This window comes from Orycteropus afer, unplaced genomic scaffold (assembly GCF_000298275.1).
Source record: "Orycteropus afer afer isolate SDZICR_OR568_19922 unplaced genomic scaffold, OryAfe1.0 scaffold00038, whole genome shotgun sequence".
NCBI lineage: Eukaryota > Metazoa > Chordata > Mammalia > Tubulidentata > Orycteropodidae > Orycteropus > Orycteropus afer.
Window position 1 is genome coordinate 12,049,547 of NW_006921625.1, and position 22,722 is coordinate 12,072,268.

Here is a 22,722-nt window from a genome sequence, read left to right on the forward strand (position 1 = left end):
CCACCTACATGGCAGGTCTTGACCACAGGTGGGCCCAGTGACTCACCTACATGGCAGGTCTTGGCTACAGGTGGGCCCAGTGACCCACCTACATGACAGGTCTTGGCTACAGATGGGCCTGGCGACCCGTCGGCAGGACAAATCTCAGGGGTGCTGCATTTTCTTCCATATCAGATTCTTCACTGTGGGTAATAGTGAGTCTCTTTCTCATTCATGCCAAAGAAATGCAGAAAACTGTCTGCCACCGAATGCACTCTTCGGAAAGAGTGCTCTTCACAGCAGTAGCCCTCTCCACATCTCTGAAATTATGTCCCGTCTTCATCTGAAGTCCAGGCCAAAGGACACACTTTTGGAGCCTTACCCTGTATGTCTCCTTTCTGCAAACGTCAGGGAAGTGGGGCCTTCTTCCTGTCTTTCCCTCCCATTTCTCTCTCTCTCCTGCCTGTGGAGAAGTTGACTATTTCTCAACGTAGTTTGGTCCCTGTCTAGGTGGCACGGAAGACCCACCTGTGGCACTTTCTCCCCCCAGCACCCATGCCCACAAAGGATATCTGTCTCTTCAGTGACCTCCATGGTGCCGTACTTCAGACAGGCCTCCACGAACAACGCAGCTCTGTCAAAGTACCTCATGCTGCCACAGACCAGAGGAAGGGTCTGAGGGTCAGCCTCTGGCCATTACAGCATCTCTACAGAGGCTTGCACACGTTTCCCCCAGGTTGTAAGGGAAAGGGGAAAACCTGTGTCCACCTCTGCCCTCTCCCAATCCCAAGAGTTTTCTTTAATACTTAAAAAAAAACTGTGAACTAATCTAAACACACAGCAATCTACAGGGATGATAAATACGTATTAACAATTAGTAGTTTGCCCATTTGCCTCCACATACTGCCTTCAGTGTTACGTAAATAAAACGCTCCACAGTAAAGCGATGGGCCCTACTCGAGATCCTCAGAGTGGTCTCTCTGGGCTTCCTCTCTGCTGCTTCCTCTGCTAGAAGTTGAATTGCTCTAATTCCCTGAAGACTTTTTAAGAATTCTTTTTTAATAGATACCTGGTAGGTTTAACTAGTATATTATTTATTAGAAGTTATTAGAAGAAAAATATCATTGCTCCTAGACCAAATGAAGAATTAATAAACGTTTCTCCTTCAGGTTTTTAAAGAAACCTGAAGTACCCTTCCTCCACACTTTGAGGCCCACCATCCACCTGAGGAGCCTGAAGTGAGTGTGAGGGGTTAAACCCTGTGGTCCCGAGCAGCCGCCAGGCTCAGGGCTTACCTGTGAAGCATCTCGGCCACGCTGGAGAAGCAACCCAGGGACAACAGGACCAGGAGGGCCTTTGACTTCTGATTGACTTGTGGAGAGCACAGGTGGTCAACCCACCGCTTTAAGACGTCGGCACACTCTTCAGAGTTTAAGCGGACCTGAGACGTTAAAGAGAAAGATATCCTGCATGTGTCAAGAAAACAAACCAACTCAAAACAGCACGGGCTTGGTTCCCCTGAAACAAATGGCACGTTCTGCCCTGTGGCAGCTGCTCCCCACGGCCAGTGGTGATGGCCTCCTCCCAGCTGCCACCGGGCTCCTCTGCAGGTGGCAGAGGTGGCATTTGGTTTCCCTTCATCGCTACCAGCACAACCTCCGTGTTCCAGGAAGAAGGGGATCTGTGCCCATAAAGAACAGGATGGTAAGAGCTGCAAGAAAATACCCACAAAGCACCTCTGCAGCCAAAAAGCCTTCCAACTCAGGGGCCAAGAGCCCCTGCTGACCCTCTGCCCCAGATGCTTAGTGTGCTTGGACATGACTACCTTGGCGAGCCAGGCGGCCCGGTTCCATTCGCCGTAGGTCTGCAGGTAGCGGCAGGCATCCGCAGCTTTGTCCAGCAGACAGAGCAGCTGCACGCCCTCTGGGAAAGAAGACAGCAGCCCGGTGACAAGCAGCGCAAGTCAAATGGCCACGGCCCAGCCCTGCACATGCCACAGCTACTGGAGACGTCCTCATCTCAGGTGCCAGGACTGAGTTCTGTGAAGGCCCCATTCAGGTAGCCTGGCTCAGCAGCACAGAGCCCAGCAACCAACCACAGGAAGCTCAAACCCCTCGCTGGCTTCCCCTGATCGCGTCTGCCCAGGGCGGTGCCCCTTCCCTCTTCAGAACAGGTGCGGATGGTCACTCACCTAGCCAACAGCAAGCAATCAGTTTTTGATTTTTCTTCAGCATAAATATACAATTCCTTATAATCGCTTCCACCCAATTCCTTCCTGGGAATGGGTGTGATTTTCCAGAGCACTGACAGACATACCCACAAAACACGCCTTACCTGCCAGCTTGCCGTTGGCAATCATGTTGGTGGCCACCAGCTTAATGGTGCTCTGAGAAGGGCCTGAGGAGGTGACAGTGGTGACCAAGCAGGCTTTCAGGGAGTCGCAGTAATAGTGCTGGTTGTCTGCACTCGTCTCCAACAGCAGCTGCACGGCCCGGTCTGTCTACGAGGGGACGGTTCTCTAATCACAACCCGAGTCTCCTTCCACACAACCCTCAACTCATAATGTGGACACTGACACTTCCACCTGGGAGAAGACGTCATAGCACGGAATACAGGCGTTTCCACCTGAGGGGAGACTGCAGGGTCAAGACGTGCTCTGCGTACTTGCATGAGAGCCTCACAAGTGTCACACGACTGCTGAGAGAAGCACGACACCACAGCCTGCCTCAGATGGGGCTCCAACACCTGCCCATTCTGGCTCTGCACCAGTCAATTCAGAGACACAAAACTGAAACACGAAGCTAGGCTTCGTCTGATCTGTGACAGCCTGAAGTACAAGCTGATTAGCATGTGCTTTTGCTTTCATGTGGACTTGTTGGTAGGGTTTTGAGAAAAGGCCTAAATTCACACTCCTGCTCACAGGGAAGGACACACTAATGAGGAAAACACTGTGCTGGGCACGGGTGGTTTCCAATACCCTAATCAGCCAGCAACTCCACCAAACACTAGACACATTATGAAAACTGACGTACTTGGCCCAAGAGAAGGAGCTGGTCTGTACATTTCCTGGTGTGATCGTAAGTTGACCTTTTTACTTCCTGTAGATTCACCCTTTCCAGTTGAAATTTCTAGGAAGGAAAAAAGAGACCAAAAGAAGACTGAGCCTGGAGTATATGATTTTGAATTATTTAAATCTAATGTTTGTAATGAAAGCATCCTAATAAACATTACTTTGACTTCTGAACATGCTAGAGAATCAACACTACAGAAATCCAACAACTAGGAATGTGAAAAGGTAAAATGGCTACATGTGGTATCAGTAGTGTGTGTGCTGGCCTGTATAGACATTAGCTGAAAAAACAAATCCTAAGCACTTCACTGTAAAAACCAAACCCAACCCATTGCTGTCGAGTTAATTCTGACTCACAGCGACCCTATGGGACAAAGGAGAACCCCTATAGGGTTTCCAAGGCTGTAAGTCTTTATAGAAGCAGATTACCTCATCTTCCTCCCACGGAGCAGCTGGTTGGTTCAAACTGCCAACCTCTCAGTTAGCAGCCAAGTGCTTAACCCCTGCACCACCAAGGCTTCTTGTGAGGTATTCCACTGGAGGTTAAAAAACTACTAAGCTCCCTTTATAAATTCAGAGTAAGAAATTCAAACCAAGTGAACGAAATACTTGTTAGTGAGTGTTTCAAATCCTGAACCAGACCTTTCTGGTGCTCATGTGCCCAGGGGCTTCTTCCCACCACGTAGACTTAGTCAAAAAGTTTCTCAAATTTCTGACAGTTACCAAGACATAAGTGACCCAGACGGTGGCCTGGAAGGTTCGACTACAGAGAGCGTCATACCTGAAAATAGGCATTTTCACAGAGGATGTCATAGCACATGTCAAGGGGGTTGTTCACTCTCTCCTGAGGAGCAGCCTCTGGGGTCGCCGCTGTGTCTGTCAACTTTTCCTGGGAGAAGCTGTGCAGGTAGTGGGCAGCCACAGTCCAGAAGTGCAGCTCCGACTCATCACCATAGAGCCTGAGGAGGGTGTCATCGGTCACAACGAACTCAGACGGCACAGGCCGGCCTCGACAGGGCCTTCTACGTCTGAGGTACTGAGGACACAGTGCTGTGTCACCCGAAAGACCGCCTGCGACACAGGCTTGATGCTTGGCAGGGGTGAAGCAACAGGCTCGCCCTGCCACAGGGTCTCCAACAGCACAGGAGCCTGCCTGCACGAGGCCCCTTCAGACCTACACATCTCCCTGCTCTGTGTTACACGCGACACTGGGAAGTCTTACTGTAACCAGTCTGAATGAGTCTCCAATGGCCCGTGTTAAGACCATCTCATTTGTGTTGAGAGCAGCACTGAAGCCTGGGCAGTTATTTATCTGGCTCGCACAAGCACACCTGTCACATTAGAAACCACTTCTCTGGGGTGACTGGCTGGAGAGAGCAAGCTGCTATCTGTACTCTGAGGGGTGGAGGGGAGGGTCTTCTACAAGTGATGGCCCTACAGGGAGGCTGCATAGGTCACTGCTTTAAGTGGAACTTACGAGCACCCTTGACTACATGCCCTGTGTGTCTGGTATTTTCAAACACATATTTTATAAAGCTGGCAGGAGGAAGCCTTGCAGTAGAGACAGCCATGAGGCCCAGAGCTCATTTTTGTAACCTGTTTCCCTGTTTTCATTCCTACTCACAACAGTAATTTAAGTCAGATCTAAAGGATGAACTCCTAGGTTTTCCTAAAATCTTAAGGAATTCAGCCTTAACTAAAACCCCTATTAAGAGAAATGAGTAAATGTGAAATTCTCTGTGTCTGGCAAGAAGCTTCTACCAGTGTTACCTTGAAACAAGCAGGCACCTCTGCAAGAGAGTGAATCCTGGGTCCAGTAAGAGCTTCTTTATGTCACTGCGGACAGGGATACAGACAGGGGTCAGACAGCCATTTTGCATCAAACAGTGACACATGGAAATGAGTCAATCCACTCTGGAATGGGAAGACCCCTCAAAGGAGGTATGTCCACCTTATTATAAAGAAGTCCCTTTGCCATGACCCCAAAATCATACAAGCTGAGTAGGGCTTGAGTGTTTCAGGCCTGGAAAAGCAGTACTGCTTGACTCCCGACCACCAGGACCACCGGCGGGGCCTGGAGCCGATGTTTGGCTTATGTTCTCGCAACAGTTCAACTGGTGTTTCAAGAATATGAACAGTTACTGACTATGTGAACAAGGATGTCAGTAGTGATAAAATTATTCCGCCCCCCATCAGGAACAGTATACAATGCAGACAAGATGGTATTCAGAATTCATAGTGTGTTTATAAACGGGTGTTTCAAAAGTAGCCAAATGTAAGCCGTTTGTGATCAGATGGGAAGTGAGTCTTAAACATGTAGTTTTCCATTTAAACATAAATGTTAATCTTTGGATGGAGAAGACAAAATTATTTTGAATATATGTTCAATAAAACATTCTCTTAAGGTTAATCTATTAAACGTCAGAATTGTGTGTGACAGATTGTAGACGGTAACAATGAGCTGTTTCACCAAGAACTCCCTGCAGACCTGTATTTCTCTTCTATGTTTGCAATGCTGTTTCTGACACATGGTTTTGAAATGCTCTGGGCTCTCGGGACCGTATTGCGGTCTTAGCTGGAATTGTACACACACAGCACCTGACACACAGAACTCATCTGCAGAGAGGAGAGCCGACACGCAACAATCAGCCGGTCTGTCTTCTCGTGTGCAGCTCCACAGGGACACGGGACAGAGGCTGGCCACAGTGATGCCCCCACAGCTTCCACCTCTCACTGACCCACACCAGAGCAACCCGACCTTTCTAACTCGCTGAAGACAGATGCTCTGTCACTTAAAATTACATAAGCATGCTTCCAAAAACCCTAAAGGGAAACAGACACCTACGAACAGATGCCGTCTCCCTGGGCCACAGGTATTTTCCATAATGCAACTGATTTTCATTTTTAAGAGCCTCTAGCCTTGTGCTTCTCCTTCTCAGACTGCTATCTTCTGACAAGGCACACTTAGAGGGCTTACTTGGACAACGAATTCAGTTGCTCCTGAAGGACAGTCTTTATTTCTTCACTTTCTGGATACTCGCTGCAGAGAAAAATGGAAGGAGTTCATTCCCTCTTTCCTCAAAGCCGCGTACTCCTGCAAGGGAAAAGCTGTGCACCGCGTTAACACAGGAACAGCCGTTCTGCAGTCCTTGGTTACAAATCTGGTTATGCACCCAAACGGCAAGGGCGTCCACGGAGCCCACCAATCACCTTCACGTCTGCTCCCATCTCACTGAGTCAGGATAAAGGAATGAGTAAAGAAAGTGTCTGGTTTTCACGAAACCAGAAAATGTATTAGCGGGCTCAGAAAACTACCAGATTTGGATTCTGTTAAGTAGGGAACTGAGGCACAGCAGTTAAGTGGGAGGTTGCTAACTGAAAAGTTGGCGATTTGAACCCATCCGGCGGCTCTGTGGGAGGAGCACCAGGTGACCTGCTCCCATAAAGACTACAGCCCAGAAAACCCCATGGGGGCAGTTCTCCCGTCACATGGGGTTGCTCTGAGTTGGCAATGTCTCAATGGCACCAGCAATATCAAACAGGGAACTTAGCGATGACACAGGGAACCTGTCAGTTCTCTGCAGAATCATTTTCCCGAACAGCTCATTCTGGAGGACAGAACTCCCTGCGTCACTGTCTTTAATTTCCACACCCCATGGCGACCTGTGCCCTACACAGGAAGTCACCTCAGCACACGTCTGTGGATTTAAGCAATAACCACTAATCACAGTTTCTGTGAAGAGTGTTTTGCAACAAGGCAGGCATTGAGATTTATGAAAACATCATAAACTTCTAAAGCAGGCCCACTGACGCCTCTTTTAAAAAGAATCAGGCTTGGCCCCAAGTCTGGCTTGGCCTGTGTCAACCCTGACCACACTCATCTTTTCCTAATGGCCACTTGACAGCAGCAGATGTCTTCCCAGCTTCACCACACACCATGCTGCCAGAGGACCCTGGACAGTGATGGGAAAGAGAGGCCAATGGGCGGTCCTTTCACTGTCTGCCTTCTCTGCCAGCCTGGCTTTGAGGCTTAGTGCCCTTGCCTTTGAGCCTTGAGGCAGGCCACGGTAGATTTTCATGGGTGTCCTTCAACCCCAAGGAGATTAAGAAAAGAACAAGAATGCAAACTACTTACACTTGAGAAATGTCCAACGAGTACTGTCCACCCCAAGGCTGGTGCAGTAGGAAGGCTTTCAAGGCCAGGGAGGCCCTGGGAACAAGGAGATATGGGCACCACACAGGCTCTAGGACAGAAAGGTGGTTTTGTAATGTGCTTGTATGCTGCTACAGACGTCAGGAGAGGAGTCAGCAGAGAACTGTGCGGGGAGCCGAGGAAGAGTCAGGTGGACACTGGGCCAAGAACACTCACAGTATTGTATATGCCCACTGCATCCCACCAGAAGGGACATCTCAGATGATCTCCTTATGGGCACTCCTCTACTTGATCATCCAGTTAAGGTGGAATTCACCAGAGTGCTCTAAGGGCACCTTTCCTCCTTTATATTGGTCACATGTGAGGAGACAGTGCAAGGCAACCTACTTCCTAGTCCCGGACATCCTTTTATCTAAAGACTAAGCACCCACTAATGATCCTTGCTTGAATTAGTTATTACATCAGGGGTTGCCCATTGGTAACTAACTCCATTATTCTTTCTACATATATCAACTGGCATTCTTCCGTAAACATGCACTTCCCAGCCCCCAGTCCCTTACTTTGATTACTACAGAATTCAACACCTAACCAAATACTGCCACCATCCTTTACAATGTGCAGATTGCCCTGATTTGGCAGTGGGAGCCCCTTGAAGCCAGTTTCTCTATCTTTTGACGGGTCCTCTTGGTTTTTTTTAACATTGTCTCAATTTCTGGAACGATAAAATATCCCAGGCTCACCTGTCCCTTTTATTCAGGAAATGGAATTCACAAACCAGAACTGGGGTGAGGAGTGCTTCCTGTCACTGACCCACTGGGAATGGCACTTCTTAACAAGGTAGGGATTTATACCACCAATGCAAACCCAACACCTGAGCTTTCTGCCCCATCCTGTTTGTATCTCCCGTATCCCCCAGTAGGAACCATCATTCCCCCAAACCATGATTAGTTATTTACTTGTTCCAGGACATAATTTGCACAAAACAGTTTCAGAATTACTACCACCACTGTCAACTACTGAAGTTCAAAGTTCCTTTGCAGGCCTCTGTCCTTAGACTGTAAACCACTGACGGTGTCCAGTAAGCGTTCTGTTTCAAAGTTACTTGACCTCTGTGTGTGTGTGTGGGGGGTATGTTACCAATTTGTTCCCCAGTTCGGTCGGGTTCAACTGTTTCTTGTATTCAATCTTAGGATTCATTGTGCTCACTGTATTTCTGAATGTATACAATGAAATGGTTCAAAAGTTACCCCTGGATACAACAGGTCATCTTTACAGAAGCAGACTGCCACAGACTTCTCCTATGGGGCAGCTCATGAGATTGAACTGTGAACCTTATGGTTAGCAGCCAAGTCCATTAACCACTGCACCGCCAGGGCTTGGAGAGCTTATAAAACCTGAGCTGGGGAATGACTGATGTCTGTAGTCATGCAGAAGACAGCATCTCAGTGATAAACACACTCCAGCTTGAAGCGAATGTATTTTTTTGAACCAGATTCTTAGAAAATGCAATTGAAATGAAAGAGGCAGCCCCCAACCCCCGACAGAAGTTGACGGTAAGTGAAGACACGCTTGAGAGCCCCTCTCCCGAGGCTTCCCTACCGATCAGCTCCTGCTCGTCCATCCTATAACACGTGGACTTCATCGACATCTCCAGGACTCTGATACATCCGTCATCTGACGCCAAGATCACTTTGTCTGATGTGCACCAGTCCACATCCAGTATCCGAAAGGCCATGTTTCTTCCACTTCTTAAACTGCTCACCATCTGAACCTGTGAGAATAAAGGTGGTTGTCACTTTCAAAGAGAAACGGGAGCTATTTATTATTCTCAATCAAACGGTCAAGGAAAGACAGTGCCTGTGGCAAAGGCTGACTTAAGTTTAGAGGTGAGCAGTTCTGGCATTGATCTTGCACATGAAGACACATTTTAAATGTCCCGAATACAGTGATAGCATAAAAAACAATCCATGCCCCTTTAGAACAGAAATATCGTAAAAGTAACATTTTCTAAAAAGAAGAAAGTAATTTGTCCTAAGTAACCCGACAAATCCATTACTCAGGTTCCATTTCTAACCCAGCTCATGTAACTCTGCACTCTCAGGGGCGGCCTACCTCTTTGGTGTCCCACACTTCAGCTCCGTCATTGTACATTGCTATTAATTTTTGGTTTCCTTTACCGGGGGCAAAACGAATTTTTCTCACCCAACTTCGGTGTGTAGGTATCCCTCTGAGAACAAACAAAAGTCAGAGACCAAACACCATTGCGATGCCAGGTGAGACAGTCAGTGGGACCAAGGTCCCACCTCTCATCCTCTTTCCATTTTGAGAAGGCCTGATGACAGGAGAATCGTTTTACTTTCTGGGACAGGAACATCTGACAGGAAGGGCCTGTCCTTTAACTACAGCTGCAACTGGGCCCCGGCTCTTCTGCACAAGCCACTGGCAGATCAGTCTTCTATGCCTGATCTGGGGCTTGGCTCAATGTCCCTCCTCCCAAGTTCAGGTGACCAGGGACCTGAAAGGTCAAGCTACACTTGGCCATGTCTAGTGACCCCGCTTGCCAAGTCACAGCCTCCAACAGAATCATATTTATATAAATCAAAAAGTTACTTTTCTTTTCTTAACAAAATAACAAAATTCCACTCTTGGCTCGTACCTGGATACTCGGCCTTTCAGATCCCAAAAGTTCAAGTTTCCATCCATATCACCGAGAACTAAGGTATCACCTTTCCAAGCTATGCAGGTGATGCTGCCCATGCTTCCCTGGAGAACAACACACAGAAGCTTTGCTACTTACACCCATCGAGAGAGAGAACTAGTTTTACTCAATGGCCATAATGAAGTCATAAAGATAGTTTGGTAAAATTTAATTACAAGGGGTTTTGTTTAAGGGTGAATGACATCAAACTCTCATAGACCTCAATACAGCTTGCCAAGTGAAACTATGAAGAAACAGGAGAATTCAACTGGACAGAGTGTAAGCTGTTTGAGATAGATTTAAGGAGAAAGGATGTCTTTGAGGGCATTTCTTAGAAGTGCCTGTAGAGGGCATTTCTAAATAAAAATAAAGCAAAGGAAAGGAGCCCCTTCCAGAAACGGGTCTTGGCTTGAACTTCTCCACCTTGTGTCTAACTCACCTATCAATGCACAAGGGTAAATAAAGCCATGTCCAGGGAACACAGGCTGCTTCAGGATTAACTGTGCAGCAAGGCCTCTACTGATAAAGAACCCAGAGCTTCACTGGTACCTTCTGGAACTTTATGGAACAATGAAAGTGAAGAGATAGTGCTCATTAAAGGTTTATGCACAACTTGAGTTCACAGAAAGCTCTGCAAAGAAGTCACAAACAGGAAACAAGTACAAGGAAGAAAACCACCCCAGACGGTGTACCCCCAGCGTGTGGGCCCCAGCGTGTGGACCCCAGCTCATGGGGGAAGAGAGGGGCGCTCTGACAGAAGCACAGGGCGGGGTGGGGCAGACCTGAGGGGCCTGCGCTCTAACCCGAGCCTCACCACTTAAACCACTGTGCGCTCTGGGGCAAGTTTACGGAAACTTGCTCTATCTTGCATTTATCATCAGTATGACAGGGTAATGGCATGAAACTTGAGGAGTTCCTATTAGTGTTATGACATTTACACAGGTGAAGACTGAGGGCAATGCCTGCCATATCGTAAACAGTCAACACATGTGAGCTATGAAGTAATAATTTACTGTTCAATAATTTCTCTACTCATTGAGAGAAACCCTGTTTTTGCATTTACAGTACAATACAAAAATCCACATGTTTCGCTCTCAGGAAGCTTATGCATTAGGTCTTCCTTGTATGCATGGGAAGCCATAGGAAAGTGCCAAGGGTTTGCCAAATGGCCTGCTAACAGACTGGCGCACATCCACATATTGCTTAAATCCCAGTGGCAGTCAAGAAACCAAAGGAAAACTGAATTCAGTATCAGCATGTTACAGTATTATAATGAGTTAATAGCATTACAATGAGTTCAATCCTACAAAATCCTAGGAGTCATAAAAATCAGTGGAAACTGGTGTAGAATGGAGCCACACCCCAGATAATCGTCCTTTTTTATTCCTGACCACACTACCAGAATGTTTCACCAAGAATTTGTCTTACATTTACTTTTCAGTCTTGAGAACTTTTATAATCTGACTTTCCAACTGCTAAAAGTTAGAGCACTAAAGTTTAAATCTGTCCAGCAGCCACAATGTCACCAGCTTAGAATCACTGAATAGATGAGCCAGACCTTCCTACGTCAGCGTTTACCGACAGTACACAAACCACATGGCGACAGCAAGGAGCTTTCAGAGGCTACGGCACAGACGCGCCTGCATATGGCTCTGCTAAACCCGCAGAGAAGAGCAATGCAAAAGAAAAGCTCCAGAAAACCAACGAGAAAGCCCAAGCTCACTGCTCCCGAGTTGGTTCCAACCCATCAAGCTCAACAGAGTAGTACTACTTGACGCTGATATGTTGCCTACGTGTCAAATACGAGGGGCACGGGTCAGAAGGAAGGCTGGCAGCCAGCATGGCTGCCTTCTCTCTCATTTTTCTAGTCTTCTGAGGCTGTCACTCGTGGACTCCCCAGGTGCACATGATGCAAAATAGGCCAAGGCTCCCCTTCTTTGAACTTCTATTCACCCTCCCTTCTGGGGCTGAAATGAAGAGCAAAAGCTTCCACTCATAAACTCATAATGTGCTGACATGGAGGGTAGGGGGTTAAGATAAGTAACCCCCTTATTTGGGTTTAAACAAACAGAAAAGCCTCTGGCTGAGTTCTATATTAGTTGTTATATGCCGTCGAGTCAGACCCGACTTATAGCGACCCCTCCTTGGGTTTCCGAGGCAGTATCACTACGGAAGTAGTCACTGGAAAATACAGAGAATAAAAATAATCAACCAAACTGATTCCCCAAGTATTCCTTTTCCCCCAATACTCGTCTGCTCTAAAGTATGTGCGACTTTCCCTAGAGGCTGGGCCCTTCCTAAGCTGGTCATTCCTGGAGAAAGTGGTACCAGCTGTGAACTCAAGGGGCCTGGCTGCAGGACAGAGCCCTGCTGTAGCCTGACTTGAGGCTCCACAAACAGACGGACCTTACAAACTGTGAGCTGCCATTACTGTGCACTAAAGGAAAACTCGGGAGCCTAGTGTCCACAAATTGTAAATGCTTTTTTTAAAACTGGTGTCTCAGAAATTAGAACGTGAAATCTTGTACTGTTTCCACATCCTAATCTCAATGTAAAGTGGCTACGAAGCAGAGGCTGAGCTGTCTGAGTGGCTCCAGACAAGCTGGGATGGGGGTTCTGCTCAAGAAGCACGCTGATCCTCCCAAGGCGACTACTTGACACTGGAACTCCTAAATCTATAGCTGTCCTTCCTACACACTTAGAGTTAGTTACTTTTCCTATCATCATTGTCGATGAAACATCAACTTTCACAGTCACATCATTATTTTCATCCTTTCAAACTACTGGCAGTTTCTGGCAATACTGGAGACATTTTAAAATGAACTACAGAGTCAGACTTACTGAGTCTCCTCCACAGCTTGCTCCACATAATAAGAAAAGTAAAAGTCTATCGCCTGTTACACATCTTAGTGTCTACTTTTACAAGTGATGAAGGCTGTTGAGGGGATGCCTTCAATTCTGTAGTTGTAAATAAGCAAGATGAGGAAGGAAGACAACCTCTAAGAGGCTCCCACTGAGTCTGCACTTTGGTGTGCACGTCCCTTCGTGCTGAAGAGGGCTCATCTGCGTAACCAGCAGGACGCTGTGAAAAGCGGCCTTGCTCTCTCTTGGATTACTGGCTTTGGGGGAAGCCAGCTGCCAAGCTGTGAGGATACTCAAATAAGTGTATGGAGAGGTCCAAGTGTAGAGGAACTGAGGCCTCTCACCAAGCACTAGCATTCATCTCCCAGCCATGTGAGACGCCTTCTTGGAAATGGGTCCTCCTGGCCCATCTCACCTCAAATGACTGCAGCCCCAGCCAGCATTTGGTCCTTGACCACGAGACCCCAAGCCACCTATAAAATACAGGGGTTGGCATTCTACTAAAATGTTCTGTTTTTAGATGGCAATGATATACGTATGTATGTATGTATGTATATAAATCACCTCAGGTCTACATTTAACTATCGTACCAGTCTGCATTTTTGCTGTCAGGTGCCATTGAGTCAGTTCTAACTGGTAGTGACCCTGTGCACAACAGAATGAAACACCGCCTGGTCCTGCACCATCCTCATCCAGTCTGAATTAGTTAATAAAAATCGTTAACAGCAACACTTGTGAGATACATGCTGATACAAACTATTAACTCAAAAACCTGAGTTAAAGGACTCCGCAAGGCCATGAGACAGATACACGGAAGTTAGTAAATATTAACAACATTCATTACACTTACAACCTGATTACTATTATCCAAAATAATACTAGATTGTAAGTCGAATCCCCAGGGTAGAGCCTGAAATGGGAAGAAGACAGACACTGAAGTGAGACAGAAAGGCCTGAAGGGAAGGCTGCTCTGCTTATAACTCAGCTGGGTGACTGGGGAAAGTGCTTACTCCCCCCTCGGTGTCACGGGAGATCAAACGGAGATGAATGCCTCAAGGGTAACTGTGGGGGCAAAAATGAGTGCAAATGGAAGCATGTAATCAAAGTAGTGGTTCTCTAATCCCCAGCAGTGTGGTATATGTTTAGTCACTGATAATCTCTCTCAAACAGTGAAGCTTACAGACATTAAAGTTTTCCAAAAGAGCTTCCCAACCAAACTGTGGCTTCACTGGATATGGAACCAACCACATCTTTGATGAGAATTCTAGATCACAGTTTCGTCTCGACTGAACTCACGTCTGGTGGGATCCGTGCGCTATCTTTCACCGAGTTGCCTTCAACAGTGAGGTGATAAACCTGGCCATCGTTGTCAGTAAACACAAAATGCTCGCGGGCAGAGAAGTGCTGACTGAGCTCAGATTTACTTTCTGCTTCCTGCAACAGGCTTTGGGACAGAGAAAATAGGATTAAGGTATTTCTTTTCTTTAAAATGACACCTAGACAGAATTTATACCTCAATGCATTCCCACCAGCAGTGTGTGAGTGTGGTAGCCAACCTACAAGATGGCCCCCAATGATCCCTGTCTTCTGGTATTTATACCTGTATGTAGTCTTCTGTCACTTTACATTACGGCTGGTTTATATGATCAATAGAATATGGCAGAAGTGATGTGATCCCATTTCTCAGCTTGGATTATAAAATATAACTTTAAAAAAAAAAAAATGACACCTAGAATTAATTCCAAACCAAAAAACCAAACTCACCACCGTGCAGTCGGATCCGACTCACAGCGACCCCTCCTTGGGTTTCTGAGGCAGCGTTGCTACAGAAGTAGATTGCCCAATCTTGCTTCTGAAGAGTGACTGCTGGGTTAACTCACCCAAAATATAGATGCATTAACAGGTGGTCAAAACCACTGAAAGAAAAAGTCTGAAACTAAACTGTGCCTAACTAATGACAGGAAAACACAAACCACTCTCAGTCGTGTGACAAAAGAAAGACTACCTCCTACAGGGGGACATGGTGAGCTACGTCCAACCCAAGGGAAAGGACCTCTTAGCTGTTTCTGCTCCAGAATCCTCGCCAGCAAGAGAGATGTCTTACGTCTACCCATCATTAGCTCTGAAGCTTTTTCATTTGTGAAACTGGTGGGGATGAGGATGGGGACTGGATTTAAATCTAGAATTTTCATTTTCTTTGGTGTCCATAAACAGTAACAGGGTCTATCTGTGTGTTCATGCTACCTTCCTTTGAATTTAAGAAGCTGGCACTTATGGAAGAGAAGGGCACTGTCTTCACTAACGAATGCTGACAGGTGGGAACACTGCATACGCTATTGCCTGCAGGAAGCAATACAATAACAAGAGTAACTTTTCAGTAATCTGGACACACACTGAAATATGAAACAAAGTTAGGTTCCAAAGCAAATGCCTTTGGACGGCACTTGTCAAGCCCCAACAATGGTCATGACATCACAAACGACAGTGGCAGGAAGCAGTGTCCTGGAGTCCTGTACCTGATGACGGATGACTCAACGATGCTCAGCTCTGTGTCTGACACCACAGTCTGGCGGGCCATGGCCTCGCGAGTGGCGAGCTGCTTCTTTCTCAGGCTCTTCAAGTTGTGAGATGGTGACCACTCCTGTGCAGACAGACCAAGACATGTGCTGGGTTTCCTTCTGTCAGAAGCTTTCCTTCCCGAAAAGCTATGCGTATTCACCACTGTCCAGTATTACTTAGTATTACTACACAGGAAGTACCATTTTCTCTTTAGGCCTTAGCTATTTGTAGACAGGTTTCATAAGCGTGTTTTAATTCAAGCTTGAAGTAGCAGATTTTAGTAATATAAATGTTTAATGACAAACTTCTGAAAGGTCTAACCTTTTGATGCTTTCTTATCACAAAAAGAAACTAATGAAGTCAGTTATGCTGTATCTGATTCCCGTCTGGACGGACCTCTCCTGGCCCGCCTCCCCTTAGGGGCACAGGGTTGAGACGATCATGCCCCACACATCACAGCCCATTACCTCAAGCAGGCCCACAAAGGCCTCTCTTGCTTTATTTATTCCCTTATATCACCACCTGCTGCAATGCATTTAGCCCACGTCTCCCTGTACGTGTGTGTCCCCTCCTAAGGTGAAGTTACTGGACATCGTATATTTGTAATTGACATAAACAGTGCTGTGCTGTACATCTCATTCTGTTCCTTACACTTTCTTCTCAATACAACGCAACAACCTTGCTGTTTTGGGATGCTACATACCACTCCACCACAGCACATCTGCCACTTTTGAATCTGTCTCTCAGCAGAGGACACCCAGGCCGTCTCCAAACTCCCATCACAACAAACAGTGTTGCCACCAATGTCCTTGTGCAAGGTCCTTTAGGAGCACATGGACCTGTGCTAAGCGGGGCCGGTCACTCCCCAGCCTGGCTGCCTGGTCCAATGTCCTTGTGCAAAGTCCTTTAGGAGCACATGGACCTGTGCGTGCCTAAGTGGGGCCGGTCACTCCCCAGCCTGGCTGCCTGGTCCAATGTCCTCGTGCAAGGTCCTTTAGGAGCACATGGACCTGTGCTAAGCGGGGCCGGTCACTCCCCAGCCTGGCTGCCTGGTCCGTATCCTTCCCAGCAGTGGCTGATGATCCCTAAGGGCTGCACCCGACGCCCGCTGCCTTTCCAGATCTGTCAGTCTACAAGGTGTACCATGGCCACTTCTCTTTACACACTTCTAAAACTAATGAGCGAGAACACTGCTTCAAATGCTTCCTGGCCTTTCTGATTTCTTTCACACACTGTGCCTGCTTTTCCACTGGGTTCCTAACTTTTCCTTTTGGTCTGCAGAGTTCCCTTATACTAATCCCCCTGGGATTGGTTAGTCCCTTGGTAGTGTTAACACCAAGAACCAAAATCCCCTGCCACTGAGTTGACTCCAACTCATAGTGACCCTACAGAACAGGGGAGAACCGCCCCATAGCGCTTCCACGACTGTAAATCTTTACAGAAGCAGACTGCCTCATCTTTCTAGGAGCCGGATGCCTTAACCACTGAGCCACTAGAACTCCTGTGATCGTGTTAGACATTGGAAACAGTCTTTATCTAACCTGTCTTCTGTGTTTAACTTTGACAGTGGTGTCTTTCATTGAACAGAAAGCATTATTCTTGATATGATCAAATTCATTTTGTTTCCCCCTTCTGGTTTCAGTTTCTGATGTCCTGTCCTGTCAGGTCACAAAAATATTCTTTATTTTATTCTATTAATTTTATACTTTTACATTTTCACATTTAGGTCTTTAATCCTCCTTTGCATGTGGTATTAGATAGGGATCCACTGTTTTTCTCCACCTAGTGGGACAGTTTCCCCAACACTATCTAGTAAATAATCCGTCCTCTCCCCATTGCTTTGTTACTTTACTGTATATTAAGCTCCCAAATATTTATGGGTCTGGCCCCAATATGACTATTTTCATTCCTACGGTTCTGTAATATTTAGTAAAAGCTGGCAGGATGGGCCCCTTGTACTCCTCTTTTTGAGGGTTGACTTAGTTATTCAGGACCCTTATTGTTTCAGAAATAAGAAAATAGGAGCTCTGGTAGCATAGTGGCTATGGCACTTGACTGCTAACCAGAAGGCTGGCGGTTCAAATCCACCAGCCACTCCTCGGAAGGAAGATGGGGCAATATACTTCCGTAATGATACTGCCTAGGAAACCCAAGGAGGGGTCGCTATGAGTTGGGTCCGACTCGACGGCAAACAACAACAACAACAACATTGTTTCAGAAGCATTTTCAAACATGTTTTTCATGTTCCTCAAAAAACCCAAATAAAATTTTGATTAGAATTGCACCAACGTAATATTAGGCTGGTTCATGCAAGAAAGTAAGATTCACCTCCATTTGTTTAGATCCTTTTATTTACAACAAGAAACTACATTGGCATTAATGATTTCAACTCAAACTAAAGAATAACATTTACCACATATATACACACTTATATAAACCATTTCATTCCTAAATCATAACTTACCAAAGCTGTTATTGCAGGGAAGTTTTTGGACATTTCTCTAAGGAGGGTACAAGTCCTAACATCCCATAACTCCAGGGGTTTATCTTTGAATACAACTGCCAAATACTGCCTAAAAGAAACAGAATTACTAAATAAAGCTCTTTTGTAAAATTTTCACCATGAATTAGCACAAAAAACCTAGAAAGTCAGAGAACTCAGAGGACATATTCTAAACATAGATGGTTTAAACTATCATTTACTGCCTAAAAAGAATAGTCGTAGAAGGTAAAGCTGTAAGATGACCTTTGTGAGCATGCATACCATCATGTGATTAGGCAAGGAGACCAGCTCAGAAGAAAGAGAAATGGCATGGGTTCAAATCCTGGACCAAAACTTCCATTAACCCTCCTGAGGCTGAATTTCTCATCTATGCCATGAGACATGAGAATAACCCTATTTACCGCAATGAATTAATATGCAGGTTGTGGCAAAAATTTAAATATATATATATATATACATGTAAAGTTTTATCACCCTACCACAACAGGTAGTCAACAAACATCACTTTATTCACTACCTATCAAGCATGGAGGAACTACTGAGTGAAGTAAGTGAATATGATGCAAGAAACATGAACTGAGCCTGGAATAGATGCAACCACTGTGAGGAACTAAAAAATGATCAATACAGGATCACTGACATTGAAGAAATGTCAGGATGACCCTGGACTTGGTGTCCCCTGCTCAGGACCAAGTCTGTTGCTTGATGGTGATGTGGCCTCAGACAAGCCATGTAACCTTTCTGAGTGTCATTCTACTTATCTTTAAAATGGTGCTAATCATATTCGCCCTATATACCTCACTAAATGCTACAGGATAAAAATGGAAATGGAGTAGCACACATCAAAAATTTCATAAACTCTAATGGATGACACAAACGTAACACATTACCCTTTGTATCACATCTGATCTAAAGACATGCAAAAGCATGCACACAAATAACTGACATAAGGCAGGATCTGGTTAATGCTGTAAAGAGTCACTGCGGTAGGGGGGATTAACTTAGACGAAAAGCAAATGGCATCCCAGACCGAGTTCCAAACGTGCAAATGGGCAAAGACGGGAAAGGACAGATACACTGTTATTTGGGGAAACACAGTACCCAAAAAGCAGAGTATACCAAGGCAACCATGAAAAAAAAGATGAAACTGGTAACGTGGGTCACATGGTAAGAAGCTTTAAAGGTTAGGGCGCACAAGGATTTACTTCTCAGAGAACAGTGAATCACCAAAGATCTTGAAGTAGGGAAAAATAAAGAGATCAGTGTTTTTAGATGTAGTAATTCAGCAACATGGTATATTTAAACACAAGTCACACTGACAAGTGCATTAAATGTGAGCAACGAACACACTGCAATTATAGTACAGAGACTGTCAGGTCAAATAGAAAGCTCACTCCTGTTGTATGCTGCCTACAAGAAACCAGCTTTAAATATAAAGACACAGAAGTGGAAGGATGGAGAAGGATACACCACACAAACACTAATCAAAGTGAGCTGCAGTGGCTGAATTACTACCAGACAAAGCAGACTTCTGAGCAAAGACTACTACCAAAGACAAAGAGTCTATTTAATAATGCAAAAGGACTTGATCCATCAAAAGGACATATCAATCCTAAATACGCATATACCTAGTAACACAGCTTCAAAATACCCAAAGCAAGAACTAGAGTTATTCAAGAGGGAAATAAAGACACTTAAAATTAGCTTAGAGATTTCCACACTGATCTCTCAATAACTAATATAAAAGCAGGCAGAAAAGCAGTAAAAATATAGAAGACTTGAACAACAGTATCAACCAACTTGACCTCACTGACATTTATGGATGTTCTAATTAACAACAGCAGAATACATAATCAGTGCCCGTGGAACATTCATTAAGATAGCTCATCTTCTGGGTCATATCACAACTAACCAACCAACCAACTCACTGCCGTCGAGTCAAACCTGACTCACAGCGACCCCTCCTTGGGTTTCCAAGGCAGTATCACTATGGAAGTAGATTGCCCAACCTTCCTTTTGAGGAGTGGTGGTGGGTTTGAACTGCCAGACTTCTGGTTAGCAGTCAAATGCCTTAAGCACTATGCTGCTATATCACAAATCACATTAAATGTGAAAGAACTGAAATAATATAAAATATACTGTCTGACCCCAACAGAATTAAGCTAGATATTAACATCAGTAAGATGTCTGGAAAATCTTTCAAATATTTTGAAATTAAACCTATAAATATTCCATGGAAAATTTTAAAATATCATGAAATGAATTAAAATGAAAACACTCTATCAAAATTTGTTTGTTGTTGATGTTAGGTGCCATTGAGTCGTCTCTGACTCATAGTAACCATATGTACAGCAGAACAAAACACTGCCCAGTCCTGTGCCAGCCCCACAATCTTTGCTATACCTGAGCCCATAGCTGCAGCCACTGTGTCAATCCATCTCGTTGAGGGCCTTCCCCTTTTCTGTTGTCCCTCCACTTTGCCAAGCGTGACATCCTTCTCCAGGGAATGGTCCCTTCTTACAACATGACCAAAGTAGGTGAGACGAAATCTGGCTTTTCTCGCCTCCAAGGAGTATTTCGGCTGCACTTCCTCCAGGACAGATTTGTTAGTTCTTTTAGCAGTCCATGGTACTTTCAGCATTCTTCACCAACACCACAACTCAAAAGCATAGACTTTTCTTCAGTCTTCCTTTTCATTGTCCAGCTCTCACATGCATATCAGGCGAATGAAAATACCATGGCTTGTGTCCAATGCACCTTAGTCTTCAAGGAAACATCTTTGCTCTTCAGCATTTAAAAGAGGTCCTTTGCAGCAGATATGCCCAATGCTATATGACGTCTGACCTTCACTGCTGCTTCCATTGGTGTTGATTGCAGAACCAAGTAATATGAAGTCTTTAACAACTTCAATCTTTTCTCCATTTATCATCATGCTGCTTACTGGTCCCGTTGTGAGGATTTTTGTTTTCTTTATATTGAGGTGCAATCCATGCTGCAGACTGCAGTCTTCAATCTTCATCAGTAAGTATTTCAAGTCATCCTCACTTTCAGCAAGCAAAGTTGTGTCATCTGCATAACGTAGGCTGTTAATGATTCTTCCTCCAATCCTAATCCCATGTTCTTCGTATACTCTAGCTTCTCAGATTATCTGCTCAGCATACAGATTGAATAAGTACGGTGAAAGGATACAACCCTGATGCACTCCCTTCTTGATTTTAAACCATGCACTGTCTCCTTGTTCTGTTCAAATGACAGCCTCCTGGTCTATGTACAAGTTCCTCATGAGCACAGTTAAGTGTTTTGGAATTCCCATTCTTCTCAAAGTTATCCAAAATTTGCTATAATCCACACAAGTGAATGCCTTTGCATAGTCATTAAAACACAAGTAAACATCTTTCTGGTATTCTTTGCTTTGAGCCAAGATCCATCTGACATCAGCAATGATATTCCTTATTCCATGTCCTCTTCTGAATCCAGCTTACATTTCTGGAAGTTCTCTGTCAACATACTGCTGAATTATCATTATATTTATGAATTATCTTCAGTAATATTTTACTTGCATGAGATATTAATGATGTTGTTCAATAATTTCCACATTTCTTTGGAATAAGTACAAATACGGGTATTTTCCAGTTGGCCAGGTAGCTGTCTTCCAAATCTCTTGGCATAGTCGAGTGACTGCCTCTAGCACCACGTGTGTTTGTTGAAACATCTCAGTGGGTATCCCGTCAATTCTTGGAGACTTGTTTTTCACCTCTTCCCTCAGTGCAGCTTCAACTTCTTCCTTCAATACCATTGGTTCTTGATCATATGCCACCTGTGGTGGTTAAGTCTGTGTGTCAACTTGGCTGGGCCTGGTTGAGTGGCTGGGCAGCTGAATATAGTTATTTCCCATGGTGAGACTGGTAACTAACTCCATGGTGGAATCTATTGGAGCAACTGAGTAGCTGCTTTGGGCATGTGGTCTGTTTCCCATACATAAGATATAGTTTTGGGAACGGGCTCTAGCTTATGGCATGCTCGAACCCTGTGTGTAGCCGTGTCATTTTTTAGCAGCCTGCCATGCTCTGCCGACCTTGGGACTTTCAATTGTCTTGAATTAATGGCCTGCCATATGGTTTGGTAACACTGGGACTGTGCCTTTTTACTTGTCAACCTTGGGCTTGTCAGCCTCAGCAGCCAGCAGCTGAGTGAAGAAAAGCCTCCAGATTTAGTGGGCCAGGAGCAGGAGGCTGAAGGCCAAGGTTGAGGGGCTTTCACCCAGCCCCTAAAGCATGGCACTTTGAACTTGGACTTAAAGCCTCCAAACTGTAAGAGAATAAACTCCTGTTTGTTAAAGCCATCCCATTTGTGGTATATTCCTGTCAGAGTCACACTAGGTAACCAGAACACCACCTCCTGAAATGGATGAACATCGACCAATTCTTTTTAGTACAGTGACTCTGTGTACTCTTTCCATCTTCTTTTGATGTTTCCTGCATCATTCAATATATTGCCCATAGAATCTTTCAATATTGCAACTCCAGGCTTAAATTTCCTCTTCAGTTCTTTCAGCTTGAGAGATGCTGAGCGTGTTCCTCCCTTTTGGTTTTCCAACTCCATATCTTTGCACATCTCATAATAATAATTGACTCTGTCTTCTTGAGTTGCTCTCTGAAATCTTCTGTTTAGATCTTTCATCTTGTCATTTCTTCTATTTGCTTTAGCTACTCTCCATTCAAGGGCAAGTTTCAGAGTCTCTTCTGACATCCATTTTGGTCTTTTTTTCCTTTCCTGTCTTTTTAATGACCTTTTGCTTTCTTCATGAATGATATTCTTTTCATTTATTTATTTATTGTGATTTGGGTGAAGATTTACAGAGCAAATTCACTTTGCATACAGCAGTTCACATATACTTT

At 45.1% G+C, this 22,722-nt stretch overlaps 1 protein-coding gene across 1 annotated transcript in view; it reads right to left on the bottom strand.

Moving 5' to 3' along the window:
- The window catches only part of WDR11 (WD repeat domain 11), a 65,836-nt gene that overhangs the window by 1,600 nt on the left and 41,514 nt on the right, over nucleotides 1-22,722 (bottom strand). Inside the window, exons 14-28 of the mRNA XM_007936830.2 lie at nucleotides 17,786-17,894; nucleotides 15,279-15,403; nucleotides 14,059-14,206; nucleotides 9,859-9,965; nucleotides 9,315-9,429; nucleotides 8,802-8,973; nucleotides 7,185-7,293; nucleotides 6,027-6,089; nucleotides 4,820-4,885; nucleotides 3,831-4,008; nucleotides 3,012-3,107; nucleotides 2,314-2,479; nucleotides 1,805-1,902; nucleotides 1,275-1,420; nucleotides 552-631 (exon numbers count right to left, since the gene is read on the bottom strand). Of these exons, the coding sequence (XP_007935021.2) occupies nucleotides 552-631; nucleotides 1,275-1,420; nucleotides 1,805-1,902; nucleotides 2,314-2,479; nucleotides 3,012-3,107; nucleotides 3,831-4,008; nucleotides 4,820-4,885; nucleotides 6,027-6,089; nucleotides 7,185-7,293; nucleotides 8,802-8,973; nucleotides 9,315-9,429; nucleotides 9,859-9,965; nucleotides 14,059-14,206; nucleotides 15,279-15,403; nucleotides 17,786-17,894 (1,778 nt within the window). The remainder of the gene's footprint in view (nucleotides 1-551; nucleotides 632-1,274; nucleotides 1,421-1,804; nucleotides 1,903-2,313; nucleotides 2,480-3,011; nucleotides 3,108-3,830; nucleotides 4,009-4,819; nucleotides 4,886-6,026; nucleotides 6,090-7,184; nucleotides 7,294-8,801; nucleotides 8,974-9,314; nucleotides 9,430-9,858; nucleotides 9,966-14,058; nucleotides 14,207-15,278; nucleotides 15,404-17,785; nucleotides 17,895-22,722) is intronic.